This window comes from Haliotis rufescens, unplaced genomic scaffold, assembly GCF_023055435.1.
Source record: "Haliotis rufescens isolate VD_foot unplaced genomic scaffold, xgHalRufe1.0.p SCAF_10, whole genome shotgun sequence".
In the NCBI taxonomy this organism is placed as follows: Eukaryota; Metazoa; Mollusca; class Gastropoda; order Lepetellida; family Haliotidae; genus Haliotis; species Haliotis rufescens.
This window is the reverse complement of record NW_025963780.1, coordinates 18,414,317-18,430,532: the sequence shown is the minus strand read 5'-3', so window position 1 is coordinate 18,430,532 and position 16,216 is coordinate 18,414,317. Positions and strand designations below refer to the sequence as shown.

General features: G+C 40.4%; 1 protein-coding gene across 1 annotated transcript; it reads right to left on the bottom strand.

Annotated features, from left to right (window-relative positions):
- Nucleotides 1–283: 283 nt before the first annotated feature.
- Nucleotides 284–9,710, bottom strand: LOC124110738 (calmodulin-like protein 5). Its single transcript, XM_046470106.2, has 4 exons — nucleotides 9,368–9,710; nucleotides 2,479–2,573; nucleotides 1,887–2,010; nucleotides 284–1,474 (listed from the first exon to the last, which is right to left on the bottom strand). Exons 1-4 carry the CDS (start codon nucleotides 9,500–9,502, stop codon nucleotides 1,391–1,393), a joined length of 438 nt encoding a protein of 145 aa, XP_046326062.2. The 5' UTR covers nucleotides 9,503–9,710; the 3' UTR covers nucleotides 284–1,390.
- Nucleotides 9,711–16,216: the final 6,506 nt, after the last annotated feature.

Sequence of the window (16,216 nt, the reverse complement as noted above, 5' to 3'; positions counted from 1 at the left end):
AGAGTTAGTTTAACGCCAATGTCGGTTATGTCACTGTGCAACATCTTAATATTGGCGGCAAGCCCCAAGTGATGCAGGGCCCCGTTCCATAAAGCGATCGAGTATAGTAAGCCTATGTTAAAGTATAGGAGCTACGATCAATTTAATTCGCTTTGATGATCGGGGCCAACGTTTACCGCTTTGGTGAAAACCACAGGCACGGGCATGGTGCCAACAACCTAGAATCAACCGTCTGCAACGCCCAAGGGAAACAACTCTGCACAGAGAATAGATCAAACGAACACCAACTTAATGTTATTTATTGTTTCTCTTTTCTGTAATACAAAGTGGTAATTAAATGAAGCAAAAACAATAGTTTCTGAACTTGTCTACAGTTAATACACAAGCAGGCTTACATAGACATTTGACAGTAGCTGACAGACGATTTTAACAGTTCAACATTGATGGGTCCACTTTCTCCAAATATGTCCCGACAGTGACGATTCAGAAAAAAAAACATGCTGTACGCTCTGTACACAAACAAGTTTCTTATATTTACGTATTCAAATATGAAAGGTCAGGTAGTACAACTTTCAGTGCTTACATAGATTCGCCCTTATCTCCCGGCCAATTTATACCGAAACAAACCACAAGTAGTTATTTTTCAAACGATCATACTGTTACCTTATAATACGATGCTCAAATATCGTTAACAAAACATCAACAATCAGTGTCTGAAAACAACTTTCAAGTGGAACTATACTACACGCTGTCACTGTCCAACTGACTAATTACCGACTTTGTGACGTAATATATTAATGCGCACAATCCAGGAAAAATGCAATTTTTAGGTACCGTTTGTGCGAGATGAAAATACCCTTTTCTCCAATAGAACTTAGGAATGACATATGTATGATAAAGAGGTTATCACTCCTGCGATTTTATGCTTGCTAAATAAAATGTTTATTCTTAATTCAGGATATTTACCGACCCAAAGCACATCGCATGATAACCTCTGTGTACAGGTGAATGGGTAACGGAAGTGAAAGGTGCATTTAATACTATGTGGTCGGGGACGGAGATCTTGCGCCGATTTTAGTATTATATATTGCGTCATGTAAGGCTGGGCAATATCAAGTAGCTTCACACGCTGTACTCATGTGGAGAATCGAACCCGGGTCTTCGGCATGATAGCCAACGCTAGGCTACCCCATCGCCCCGTTAACTCGTGTGTTCACAATGTAGGATTCATATGGACAGTTAAACATGGACACTAAACGTGTACTTTGGAGACTGACAGTCGAAGCCACTATTAGAAAGATTATGAAACTGTCTATGCTATGACCAAATTGTACATTAAAAACCTTCGAGTGAAGGTCAAGCTGCCAGTGAGCGGGATGCGGAGGCTTGGCTAACTCTGGCTGCGGAAGACAGCCAGGAACTCCTTCACGTTGACTTTTCCATCGCCGTCGGTGTCAACCTGTTTGATGATAGCCTGAAATATAAAGAATCAATATATTATTCTCATCATCATCATCAATATTATTGTTATTATTATCTGTGAAGATACTGCCACACATCAGGGACAATCGGTGTTAACGTTTTGGGACAGAATGCGTTTCATGAGCAGGCACTGTGATGGAGTGTGACCCCGTGCACGTGCAATTCATGCTCTACCTATATTCGTCAATTCGCTGGTTTCATAGTGCTACTCTACTGAGATACAATGCTGTACTTTTAACATGGATTTCACAACCAAGGCACATTATATCAACTCCGAGCCAACCAGTCGTTGTTTCATATCCTTAACGCCGACTTGCCGAGCGCCAGGCAGGGTAAGAACAAGTACCATCTTTTAACGTCTTTTAGTAACGTAAATTTACTTAAGAAAGATTGAAATTTCGTACCGTTGCAGTTTCATCAGTGATTTTTGTGCCGCATGAACTCAAAGCTTTTTTTATTTCACCGGCATCAAGGGTTCCACTGTTGTCAGAGTCCAGATCCTTGAATGCTTTCCGAAGTTTGGCTTCACTGGAAACAAAGGTCCAATACAGTGTCACGATTGTATTACTGAACAGCTTGACATGTCCGATACTGGCGGGATCAATAGCTATATCAGCTATGCATTGTGATACTGTTCAATAGAACATGTATGTATGTATGTATGTATGTATGTATGTTTGTATGTTTGTATGTATGTATGTATGTATGTATGTATGTATGTATGTATAGGTGGGAGGGTACCAGATGGTGCCCATTGAGTTAGCGTGATGAGACAAGAGCCCAGATTATAGATTGCCGATAACCTCATCTTACGACAAGCTTGTGATACCGGGGACCTATTTCGCCCTGGAATCCCCACATGAGATATGTCAAGGTCACTGCCAAGGGAATCCACAGATAGAATGGGTTTTTTCAGTATGAGATATTTGGATTACGTGTCATGACACTTATAAACAACTTCCAGCAATGACCTCACAGTTTTAGATATTTGCTTACTCGAGTCGGGACGGGGGCAGTTTTCCCAGCGCTGTCATATATTCTTTCTTTGTCACTTTACGGTCACCGTCTTTATCGAACTCCACGAACATGTCCTGAAACACAAATGACGAATGATAAACACAAACATCAAACAAACCTTAAAGCCCCACCCTGACTATAAATAGCCCGCAAGGTGGCGGTGTTTCAGTTTCGAACAATGACTGACAATGTAAACACAACCGAGTGTCGGGAGACGTTTTTTAAACATTCAAAGTAAATGTGTCCAAATAAATTTATTCATAACTGAAACAGAAATGACGAAGCATATACATAAATTAAAAAAGTACGAAATGTCAGTCTAAGCAAACACAAACATCAATCTTATAAACGTACGCAAAGTAAATGTGATCGTATTAATGTATTCATAACAGAAACATATAATGTATTAACACAACAAATATTCTGTTCAAAACGTAAGTTTTTTCAGGGCATCAAGTATAATCAGTGCTTTTTTTTGTAAAAACTGAGGTAAAATACTTTTTTGCAGTATGTTTTTTGATCAAATTATTGTTTTCAAAATCGTTCCAAAGTCAACAATGGGTCGCACGGGATTTTATATATAATTAACGTTCGTGTCCACCCTCGAAATTCGGCCTCGTGGTGTTCACGACACCTACCGCCGAACACCCCGCTACCACAGGTAATTTTTGCTGAATCTACGACTTATTGACACAATCTGTGCCTGCACATATAATCTATTGTCTGGGCTCAATCAGCTCCCGCAGCTGCTGTGCATGATGGCTGTGCATGATTCACTGCCACAGATGTTTATAACGCTATATAATTCATCACCCGCGATTATACAGCACATGTATTACAGGTCCTCTGTTTTCTTATGTATGCCCTGGATCCATTCCACCATACTTCGTTTAGAGTCGCGTTCCAATGACACTACTTGCAACATAGCTTCCCAAGTCAGAATATGCTGTTGTATCCCCACTGCACGAGTCCCTTGTTAATAATACTAATACTAGTTCTAGTACTAATAATGGGTGTGTACTTACATTCTGCTAGACTCAATACACAGCGTGCATGCTCAAAGCGTTAACATTATTGCCCTGGTCAATGGATCAGTGTGCACTCGATCTTCATTCTCAGCTCCCTGGGGAGTATACAACGCAAGCTGCCTTGCAAGGCGCTAGAAGGTTAACACTTACAATACTCAAATCTCAATTTTGAACGTTATTTTATTGTTACTTCCGAAACGAAGCTATGTGCTGATTGGGTCCAGCTACTTGTCAAAATAGAGTTGATATATAATGCGATGGATAATTCAGAATGAGCATGTATACGCTGTTGGGTTTCTAACACGCCCAGACTTAAGTGGAGATTAATAAATAGTTTCTGAGATTGCATCCACTTAAACCACGATCGAGCATACAGGTGACCCTCGATGACCTCATAAATGGACTTGAAGCAACGCTGGGGAAAAGCTGTACATTAGACATGACTCGTAAATAGATATGATGCTACCTTGCCCAATAGTTGGAAGTAGCTTAGAGCCACACCACGACGTACACTCCTATGGGGATTAAGGAGTGCACGAACGCTACTATCGGGCAAGGTACATATCAATAACATAGCATTTCCCTCACCATGTTACAGCGCAATATGAGCGGGCTTCTCCTAAATCAGTTATTGAGTCGGTATTGTGAAATCTTGACGCCCGACTCTTTGTCAAGACACGGGAACTCATGCTAGGCATTCCATCTCGATACGCCCTCTCATTACCAGCAACACAAGATAACGGAAGTGAATTTGTAGAACACTCAAACACATCTTGAGTTGAGGTGTCGACAGGGTGTCTCTTCGTGTACTTGTTATTAAAGGCGGACTTCGCTATGGCCAACTGTCTGTCCCAGCAGGTTTGATCCAAGTTCTTCAACGACTACTTTTAAAATACTACTATACACACAGACATCGAAATACTGTCTTAATTTCATACCTGGCGATAACTACACAACCTAGATCTAGACTGGACACGGGCTCCTCATCGTTGAACACTATTTCCTTCCCATTCGCTCCACCCCCTCACCAAATTAAAGAGGGGCTTGGCTCGGGCGAGAATAGATCCCGGCGCAACCTCTGCTGGTCGCGAGACGACTAAATGGATTTGGTGGTCAGGCTCTGTGACTTGGATGATTGCATCGTGTGAAATAGGCACCTGCCCGATAGCCCGTGGCTACTTTCTTTTCTTTTTAGCTCGTGAAAATGATATCTGGGTAGCCTGACTGGCTAGCTTCATTTTCTGTCAAGCTATAAGATATACACCTTCCCCTTAACTCCCCTCCTCCGTGGTCTGGTGGTAGAGCGTCCGCCCTGAGAGCGGAAGGTCCGGTGATCGATCCCCGGACGCGTCTTACCAAAAGACGTTTAAAGATGGTACTTGTTGTTAACCTGCCTGGCGCTCGGCATTATGGGGCCAAAACAAGGACTGGTTGGCTCTGAGTCGTTATACTGTGTGAGTGGGGTATCCATGTTAAAACTGTGGCATGGTATCTCGATGCATGCATGTCGCTATAGAAGTGCATTCATCTTCAACGCAACGTTAAACCTCATTTTACCCCACCTCTGCGTGAAGATCTGAGGTCGCGTCAGGTGAATTCTCCATTCAACCAATCAGCGTCGAGTGAGCCAAGCATTCAGAAAATCATATCATATTTCCGTATCTCAAAGACGAACACAATCGAGGATGTTCGAAAGCGAAAATACAATGCGCCGATATTTATTGTATATTTAGTACATCCCGGGCACCGGAGCGTGGAGTACTGGGTATCTGTAAGGTCATGAGTGTTAGACTGTCACCAGATGTGATGGTTGGCTGACATTTAGTAGTGTGTAATTGCTGCGATTTTGATCCAGAAGAACATACTGATGATTCATGGACCTGAAATAGACCCCGAGGCGGCGATCTCATGACCCTCTGACTATACGGAGTTCATGTGGATTCTTTCAAGTGAGAGTCCAGTCTCTCAGACACCACTTCAGGATTATATTTAATATATGTACAGTTATTAATTAGTCCAATTACAAAGTGAGTGAGTTTGGTTAAACGTATGATTTTAGACTTTAGTGAAATTGGATATGGTGCTGACTGGGCTAGCATTAATGCACAGGTCGAATCTGGGATTTGAATCCAGACAGACAGGCTGGCAGGTCTAACCTCCAAATATGATGCTAATATATGAAAGATAAAACGCATTAAAATATTGAGCTGTTCCATACGGACCTAGAAGACACTCATAAAATACAGTGAAACTAAAATTAACTTAGATTAGAATACAGAAACTGTTACAGTTAAGTGAATATTTGGCACGTATATACACATTGACATGGCCTTGTTTTAAAATGTTTGGCAGATACAAATGTCACACGTGACAAAATAATCTTTATTTCTCATCATTAAAAGACACATGATGAAACTTGAATGCATTTCATTTTCCAGAGTGTAAAGGGCAGTGTAGAAAAGCATGATATTCATCCTCAATACATTTTTTACAATAAAAACATTTGATCTCAGGAAAAGGGCAGCTATCATGTCCCCCAAGCTTCAACTCTTAGAGGAACAATACTACATCTGAAAAGTACCAATACCCTACCACGATCAAAGAATTCCGAAGCGCCCAAGGGACCGAACCCTGCACGGCATATTGGTCAACCGTTGCTCCAACTACACCGAGTAAATTGTTAGTTCCTCTCAGTTTCATAACTTCAACAATCTTCGGTCTCTGGGACGATACTTACATTTGTTATTCTTTTTAAATGTTTAAAGACATTTGACATGCCAATTTGTGTATGCAATGATGCTCTGCTTCCTCATCCTGTTCCCGCTAAAAATCGCACGTAGTTAGGAGGCCGATGATCATCAGAGCGTTACTATATAAGCTGACGTTGCCCTTTTGAGCAAATACGTAAACTGGTTCACATCACATACTTCATGATAAAGTATTACCCGAAATTAACGCACGAAAAACACACACTTCTGCAGTTTGACTTTTAACTACGGTTCCAAGAAAGCGATATGCCATATCGGTGTAATGACATGACTTCCGGTTTGGAGCACGTAATGAAACCAGACGCCCCCCTGCCTCAACCTCCAAGCTTATGGTTATATCTAATTGCCCTGAGGATCTATTTCCTGTCTTGACTGCACATGCTGTGAAGTTAAACCAGAACGTCCTACATGCCGAAAAAGAATTAACATTAATTTTTCATATGCATTTCCTTACAGTATTTTCCGAATCAGTTTCTTGTTTCCACATCACCGTGGAGACTCTGTGCTAAAAAAAAAGCAATCTAGGCTTGTCGTAAGAGGCGGCGAACTAATCGGAGATAATTCTCGGTGGCTTGGTTGACTGAGTGGCATCTACCCTAATATAGGTCCTGGCTTGTGTGGCCCAGATCAGGACAATTAACAGGTCGCCTTGACATAAGGAATACTGCCGACTGCGGCGTAAAACATCAACATCTTGACAGTTCCATCCGACATGGGCTAACAGAATAGTTGGGATATAAACGATTCATTTATTGATTATGAAAATCCGTTCGTATCTCACGCTTCAGTGATTTGGTGGAATATGCTACTTATTGAAAGTAGGTTAAAGTGACCTACATTTGCTGGTATTTTCCCGCTACTGAAGGTCGCACAGTGGCCTATTACAACTTTGACATGTTTTTATTTCTTGTCATTTCATAAAATATACCGGCTGTGTCAAATCAAAGATTCTCTGCATACGTAAGACTGCAGGGAACAGTGGATTCATTTGCCCACTTGCAATAAGAGTAACCTTCACAGCGACCTTGAACTTGAACGCGGGTCAGTGAACACTTCTTCCGTTCCGAACTACATAAATGTGCTTACGACCATCATTTGACCTTGAAAATAACCTTGACCTATGACATAAAATATAACTTAAAATTCCTCAGGCCTCCTAGGAAAATATACTTGATAGGCTATCGCCGAGATATCTCAGCACACCATGATGCTTTCAAAAACAGAGCCCGGAGCGGTGACTGGCAAACTTCCAACAGCAACATTCCATCAAAGGATTACAGTCTAGAGTAAACTGGGACAGTGTCTATGTAATAAGGGACAGCCCATTTAATTCTGGGGGTGGGGTTAGGTTAGGTGGGTGGTGGTGGTGGTCTTTCATATAGAATATTTTGTTTCCTCTTGGAACTAAAGATCATTGTTTCAGAGCATCCAACATGTCCAGTGAACGATTATTTTGCTTGTTGTTTGTTGTTTAACGCCGCACTCTTTAGCAATATTCCAGCTGTATGACGTCGGTCTGTAAATAAGTCGCCTCTTAGGACAAGCATGTGTTGCTGAAGACCCATTTTAACCCGGATGTTCACGGGTTATTTGTTCGTAGAACTTGAGAACATCAGACAGATTGATATACACAATACAATTTCCGTTCTCAGGCAAATCAATGGAGTCCATCGTTTACAAACTAGCTGGGGCTGCCAATTGGCCTCAGCTCCGTATCCCTTTAAATGCCTCTGAGGGTTCGTCCCTATATGGGCTATGCGTATTCAACACACAGCAGTGAGAACGCTCCTCTATGATATACTATTCTGATACAAACTTTTGATATGCCAACGACTGCGGACCAACAGCTCATTAATATTTACTGACTCATAGATTCACATGGCGTTTGACATATTCAAAGGCTATCAAAGCTGTTTATCAAGTTACGTCGATATTAACACGACATTAAATGTGACAATTTAAAATTCGGCTGCAGCTGACTTCATTCCGATTCAGAAATATTCGAACTGAGTTACATTTTCGCTACAGCTATTGCACAAGTTTCATCCTGTATAGCTACATGTGCGCGATATGTTAATTATAGATGATTTTCTATCAAGACATACATGTGTAATATTGTATATATAGGAAAAAAACTAGCAATGACTTATTATTATAACATCTAAAAATCCATTGCATTTCTTTATACTATACACATAAAAACGATCACAAGATCGATGACTCACATCTCTCTAGGTCTCTTTTCTTTGAAGATTTAAAGTATGTTAGTGATTAACTAGACTCAAGAGAGACCCCGTAGACTTCAAAATTCATAACTTCAAAGTCAAATGTTGCTTAACAGTTTGGTTGTGCTTTACAAAACGCTTTCATTCCAATGTTGTGGAGCAATTGAAAGAGAAGGAAGCCCGACGCGGAAAAGTTCTTTTTGACCTCATTAGCACTGAAACTGTATTAACATGATTAAGCTACCGTGGAATGTCTTGACACAGCACAGAGTGGAATGGTGTGTACACAAGTCTGGCTAGTATGTAAAGCAACATTGTCCATATCTCCTTTCTAAAACTAACTTACAGTTATAAACACGGGTGTATTATGATCAAGTATTTTGAATATAGAAACACGACCCCGCGCCTCCATTCAAAGCTTGTCTCCCGGCCCCAGGCGCGCTGTGCAGTCAACAGCAAACACTATTTCACAAGAGCCTGGGTCAACGGGACATATCGCGTTATCACGGTCAATAAACCCCAGGGTTTCTACTATAAATACAAATGCATCGAGATTACAGACGGTACAGTCAGTGTAGATGACAAAATTACTAAAGACTAAACTTTTAAACATGACGGGGCCATGCTTGTCCTGTGAATGTCAAGACGCAAACATGTCACGGGTAACTGCGTTTCACGCTGCGAAGGACATGCAACGGTTGCCACTTGTATACCAGTGGTTTGATAATTAATCATCAAACGTACAGGTAGCATACGTTCGCGTGCTAACATTAACTGTAGCCGGTATGCTTTCGGAGTTGTGACTTTGATGTTATCACGAACTAATAAAAAAACATGTTTTACATACTATGATGGTCTGATCGTCGAATCCGGAGCCTGCAAGACAATTCTTCAGCTCTTGGATGGAGAGACAACCGCTCTTGTCAGTATCAGCGGCTTCAAAGAAGGCTTCATACCTCTGCAAGTCTTCCTTGGTTGCCATGTCGGAGTTTGTGGGACAGGAGGTTCAGATGTTTGGTCGTGAGGCGCGACGAGACGAGACTGGCTGGCTGGCTGGCTGGCTGATAGTGACGGAGCTTGTGTGGAGCAGGCAGTGATACAGACAGGTTGGGACACACGCCAGTGAGCACCGCTGCTTGCTGAGAAAACTGTCACCTGACCTGGCTGCGGTCCGTGCCGCACGCCCCCACCACTCAGATACGCAGGTAAACAGGTTTACAAAATAACGGAAGTGTGTTTACGTCCAGGCGACAGTCGTTTACGATTTCTACAGCTGCCGTTTCATACAGGATATTTATGATTTTGCTTAAATTTAGATATTTTGCATTTATGGAGGTAAAAACATGAAAAACATTTGAACACTTTGCGTAAATAAACAAGTCAACAATTATTTTCACAACCTGCTTATTTTATCATTAATATAATAATATGTAGACAATTGCCGTAAATAAGTGACATCGTTCAGCGCAATAATGCAACAAAAGTATTTTTTTAGGAACCAAAATTTAAACAAATTAATATTTCAAATTCAAATTCTATTTACCATTACTATTCCCAATTAAACATATACAATTTGAAAGGGAAAGACAATTTCATGTGTGGGAAAAAAGCGGCAACAAGTTACACTGTATGCCATAAGTGGACTGTTGTGTAGAAAAAGACATTAGAGCTAACTATTTGTTTGTACCAAAACAAGGACACCTATGTAGGTATGAATCAAATATCGGTTACACCTACTTGGGTTGTCAGTCCAGATTTGAAGAGGTCATTCTGAGACGATGTCGTATTGGCCACTGTAGATATACTCTTGAATATTTACTGAAAGGTGACGATCCCCCATTTTGTATCCCTTGTAATGAAAGAATCACGATAAAGCATGTCCTACTTGACTTAGATTTTTCCATCACAAGGGATAAATGTTTCAAAGTTTCATCCATAAATGATCCTTTTAATCAGATAAGTGTTCTTTTAATTATTGTTTTTTTATAAAAGAAATTGAATTAAATGATACATTTTGATGTAGAAAGTTATGTATTTATAAATTGGTAGTATGTGATGATTAACTGAGAATGTTTGTGGCTGTGCCCTTGATGGGGGTTTGAAGTAGTGTAAAACTATTGTACCCCTGAGAGGGTATGTAAGCCCACATCGTTCAAAGTATTTTTATATGTCTGCCAGTGTTTTAATCGAAGAATATTTGTTTGTTTTAATCTCTGGCTAAACCTTGTCCATATTCACCAGTGACTAAAGGGATAGTGTAAATCCTGCTGGGGTACCGTGCAGGTAGAGGTCCCAATGGTCCCTAGTGTGGTGGCCTAACTTGGTTGCTGGACCTCTAGCCCATGTGTTGTATTGTATTGTTATGTATAGTCATAACGTTGTATGGTTATATGCTTGTTGTAATATATATCTGTGATACTATCGTTGTTTTATTGTCCTTTGTTGACAGGTTGATATATGCTCTGAATGTATTTATTTTTCCGGTAGAACTTGTTCTCGTCACGACATGGCCGAAATATTGCCGGTGTGACTCATTAACTTTTACCTAAGCCGGTGTTAAAAAGCGAATAGCACAAATTCATATGGATTTTGACAATATTCAAACAAGCGTTCTTTAAAATCGCACAATAGTTCCTACCTTTCTGTATATATTATAGTTAATGAAATGATTTAACACCCGCGTAGCTGTAGATGTCAAATAGTGTTTATAATACTGTCTCTTTAGAAATCTTTGCCGACAAAACTCTTAGTGTCTCCAAAGAGTAAACAGTGCCTGAAGATATGAATTTATACTGCAAGATAATCCTTTGTGACATTGATGGACACTTCAGAATATCAGGTCGCAAATTGGTGCTTATTCTTCAATGGCTGGCTCTGGCGCGTCTCCTTTCTTTCAAACGTGTTGACTGCCCACGTGACAGAAGAAAGTGTGACGTCAAGGGGAACCCCCTTTCAAATTAGGCCGCGGAAGCGCCGGTCTCTTTGGGGTAACGCACAATGTAGTTAAGATTAATACACATTCATTCAAGCTTGCATTGTAAAAATAGTAGCAATTTAGTTGAATGTTTGATAAAATACTTATTCTGCGTCTGGCTACATATGCGATCTGAAAGTCAAGTTGCACGGGCATAATTAGCATGCATGCAAAGGCACACGAGATAACATACTGTGCATGTCAAACGGGCTTGAATTATGAACAGCACTTACGCATGCGTGCACATTTTACGTCACGTGTTCAAATTGGGTTAGACATTTGTTTTGTTATACTGCTTTTCTTAGCGAGTGCGAGGTCACCAAATTTATATTTATATTGGTAGTAGATCGATGCTTGAATCGAAGTAACATTGATTTGTTGCACAGACAAAATGCCTCGAAAACAATGATAATGATTCTCCCCGGAAGCTTTTTTACATATTGACCAGGTAACCACTTTTTTTCTACATACATGTACATGTTTATACACTATTTCGGCCTTATGGCCCAGAGTACATTTGAATTAATAAAATATATATTGTACATACAATGCGGATAACGTTAAGAGCAGAAAAGATATGTAAATAATATTAAGAAATGATAACAGAAAAAACATTAGATACAAATGGGCGTTGGCTGTTTGATGACAACCATCCGTGTGTATTGAAAACTCTCCGGAAAACAGGGTAGTCCCAGACGCAAAAGTGACAAGTCCATGAATAGCGTGTGTGGCCTCCGTTAGCTGTGATAACAGCAGAGATTTTGTGTGGAATAAGGCTAGAAAGATAACCAGGTGTTATCCGATTTACTATCTTGTGAAATAGTGTTAATCATATTTTCGCTAAAAGGTTTTTCATGGCTTGTAGCCGGACACTTAGTCCGTAATGAGTGTAATTTCTAGGATTGATTCTTGTTCTGGTACAATTATCCCAAATATGGGAGCAATAATCAAACATTGGCGATATATGCTTGTACATAACTTCTACCGATTTATGTGAAAGGATGTATTTAAATGAGTGAGTATGGTTCACGACGTAGGACACGAGAAAGGGATTTATATCTTCCAAGGCAATTATACATAGGGCTTACCCTTTTAACTATATCGTCAATATCAGAATGCCATAAACAATCTGACTAAAATATTGTTCCCAAATTCATTAATATAAGTTCCTTTCATTTTAAGATTGGGTTTTGCACTTGGGCAGACGAAGTTGGTCATCTGGCACTTTGTCTGATGTCTATGATGGTCAGATTTGGAAGAAATTTAGTGATAATTTCCTCGCCACAAGACATAATTATGGCCTAATGCTGAACATTGACTGGTTTCAACCGTTTAAACATGTTAAATATTCCGTTGGTGTAGTATAAATGGTTGTTTTAAACATGCCACGCGAAGAACGGTTCAAACGTGAAAACGTTATTCTGGTCGGCGTTATTCCGCACATTTCCTGGTGATCTCGGAAAACGTAATTACAGTGGTTTTGATAGGGAAGAGTGGCAAGCTAGGACACACGAGAACCACATTTCCAGCTTGCTGAAACACCCCAACCATATACTATATACTGAACTTGTTTCTGGTGCAAAGGCTGGAAAGCTCGGCACAACCAACAACGCTATTACCAACCTCACGTCTTTTGGATTTTGGACCGTGTTGGTCTGACATTCAAGTTTATTCCTTCACTAAATACAAACTGCGTGGTGTCACTATTGAAGAAGACATTTATCTTAAACAAATGTATTTAAAACTGTACAATTCTTCTCAAATGTCCATGATACCATGTTACAAAGAGTTGAAAACTATCCATCCAGGACACACACTGTTTGGTTCAGCACAGGCATCAACCTAGTCCTGCACCATGACCGTGGAATATATTTATATTATGAAAAGATAATAATCTAGAAATGCATACAAAATTAGTCTAGCCAGCTCAAGCTAACTCTATTCCACAGAAATCAGCATAGGGAATTTTTTTAATTTTTAGAGTCAAGAAGGATATTGTGTAATATAAGATTTCAGAGACTAAATGTTAGTCTAGCATCAACCTCTTCGTCCAATATATTAGCGTATTGGTCAAACAATGATGGCGACATTGACTGGAGTATATCTCCATCTCCTTGCTGAAGTGAGGTGGTACCGGGAACTTCCAGATGAATTGAAGTACCACTGTGGTACACCAGTCAAAGCCTGGCATCCGACAATGTATATTGACAATAGTCCCGCATCGTTCATGCCAATTCAACGTGTCAAGTGTAAATTCATCAAGATACTCGTAAAATGTAAAAAGAAAGATGTGATGTTTGCGTTGCCAAGGGACAGATATGTGATGGTTTTTATAAAATAGCTCTGTTTAATTGTACATTATAAATTGCTTAATTCGTTTAAAATTATAGCTTGTATATGTTCATATTTGTAAAAAGCCGGTATTCATGTTATTATATTTTTTTTATCGTCATTGTTCAAAACTACTCTGAACTAATTGTATGTATAGATCTTCTTATTTGTAAAATGCTGGCCTACGTATTTTATATAATATTATGGATCTAACTGTTACTAAAGTCTGCTCAAATTTTCTATTTCTTTATTATGTAAAATGCTATCAACATAAATAAATACAATTTATTTCATAATCCTTCAAATGTAGTTGTCATAATGAAAATAGTATTGAAATATTATTGTCACATACACAATACTACTGTCCGGTACATAACCCTTAGTGATATTTTCAAAATCAACCACAAACTGTAAGAATCCCTCACTAAAGTAAAAAGAAACTGAAATCTATCCATACATACAAAATTGTAAATTTTTTGGATATACCAACTTGTATCTTTTTGGATATATCAAATATACAAAATTGTATATTTGGGATATATTGGAATTTCCCCTTGTGACGAGAGCACACGCTGACGGAACACGTGTAGAGGGGTTCTGTGATGATAACTGAAGCCGCCCGACACCATGATGCTTCCTCCTCCCCAGCGGTTGGCCTGTAAGACACAGCAGTTGGCGTAACGCTCATTACGTCGTCTCCACACTCTGATGCGGCCATCGGTATGAGAAGGGTTGAACCTTGATTCGTCTGAGAAGACAACTTGTTGCCACTGTTGATGTCGCCAACGCAGGTGCTGTTGGGATCACTGCAGACGTTGTTGGCGGTGACGTTAAGTCGGTAGGGGCCCGACGTAAGGACGACGAATCTGATTCCCGCCGCTCTGAGACGAAGACAAACTGTGTCGACTGACACGGGATGACGTGGACCTTGAATGGTTGCAGCTGTCTGTGTTGCTCGGCGCTGTCGGTCACACAGATGTGTCACCCGGATGTACCGGCCCTGCGAACGAGGCTGATCTTGGACACTGCCTGTCTGTTGATGCCCTGCGACCAATCTGGTGATGGTATACACATGACATCCAAAGTCCCTCGCCACTGCAGTTGAGGTTGATCCGGCCTGTAGCATCCCTATGGCAACGCCTTCCCAGAGTTCAGTTAATGGAACCATGTTTCCCGCCCTTTTTCAAAGTCGAGTGTGAAATGCTTGGTGTGTTTTTTTAATGGTGGCTTATAAAGGATGGACAAGGGGGTAAATGCAATCATGTTTGCTTGTGATTTGCGCTGCACGTGCAAAAAATGTCAAACAAGACGAAACGACTGCGTTCCCGCTCAAAATGAATGATGTAAATGGTGAATAGTGTTTCTTCAGTACGTATCATGATACCCCGACACCGGGGATCATTGCTCATAATATCAATCACTGGATTGACTGGCCAAGATTTTATTATTAACATGCCGTCGTCATATGGCTTGAATATTACTCAGTGCGGCATAAAACAATACACAATATAAACATTATCGCCGGCGTCCCCTTAAATCATCTCTGTAACCGTGGACCAAAGTAGCTTAAATTTGACATCTGTGTTCAGGCAGCAGAGATATTTAATGCCAAACAAAAGCATGACCATGTACAACAGCTTCCATGTAGATATTGACTTTCAATCTGAATATTACTGATAGTACTCAAGGATATAATTTTATACGACGTTCAACAGAGGAGTAAAAACACGCCCCCCCCCCCCCCCCCCCCCACACACACACACACACCATCTCGACACACACACTTTAGATCCTTATAGCCATGTTTAGAATCAAGGGTAAACGTGAACCTCCCAAAAATCTATTTATGCCCACTTTCTCTAAATTCTCTACTTGACCTACTTTAAAGTTTTTATTTTCATTACTGACAAAAGTAAACTTGGTTGGTTAGTTGGTTGTAAAACGCCGCACTCAGCAATATTCCAGCTATATGACGGTGGTCTGTAAATAATCGAGTCTGGACCAGACAATCCAGTGATTGACATCATGAGCATCTATTCACGCAATTGGGATCGATGGTATGCATCAACCAAGTCAGCGAGACTGACCACCCGATCCCGACATAATTAAACACAGTCTACGAGATGAAAACTGTCCTACTTGGCTCCGTCTCTTCCTTCTCTTTTTATGGTCAGTTGACAAGTAAACCTACAATTTGGGCAAACTGTGCCTCTTGCATCCTTGATTATCCAGTGTGTTACTACAAGGTGAGGGGTAATGGGGTTTAACGAGACGTTCAAGATTGCGCATGTATGTCTGTGTGTGTCTGTTTTACTCCGGACTGATGCCGGTTTTACAGAGCTAGCCCGTCGAGTTTAACATGAATATCCACCCCACTTACACACAGTATAC

What these genes read in the sequence shown, in the direction of transcription:
- LOC124110738 (XM_046470106.2), bottom strand. Translation starts at nt 9,502, where the DNA reads ATGGCAACCAAGGAAGACTTGCAGAGGTATGAAGCCTTCTTTGAAGCC. An exon ending in TCGACGATCAGACCATCATA is followed by an intron (nt 2,574 to 9,367) that starts GTATGTAAAACA and finishes TTTGTGTTTCAG; the next exon opens with GACATGTTCGTGGAGTTCGA. An exon ending in TCACTGATGAAACTGCAACG is followed by an intron (nt 1,475 to 1,886) that starts GTACGAAATTTC and finishes TTTATATTTCAG; the next exon opens with GCTATCATCAAACAGGTTGA.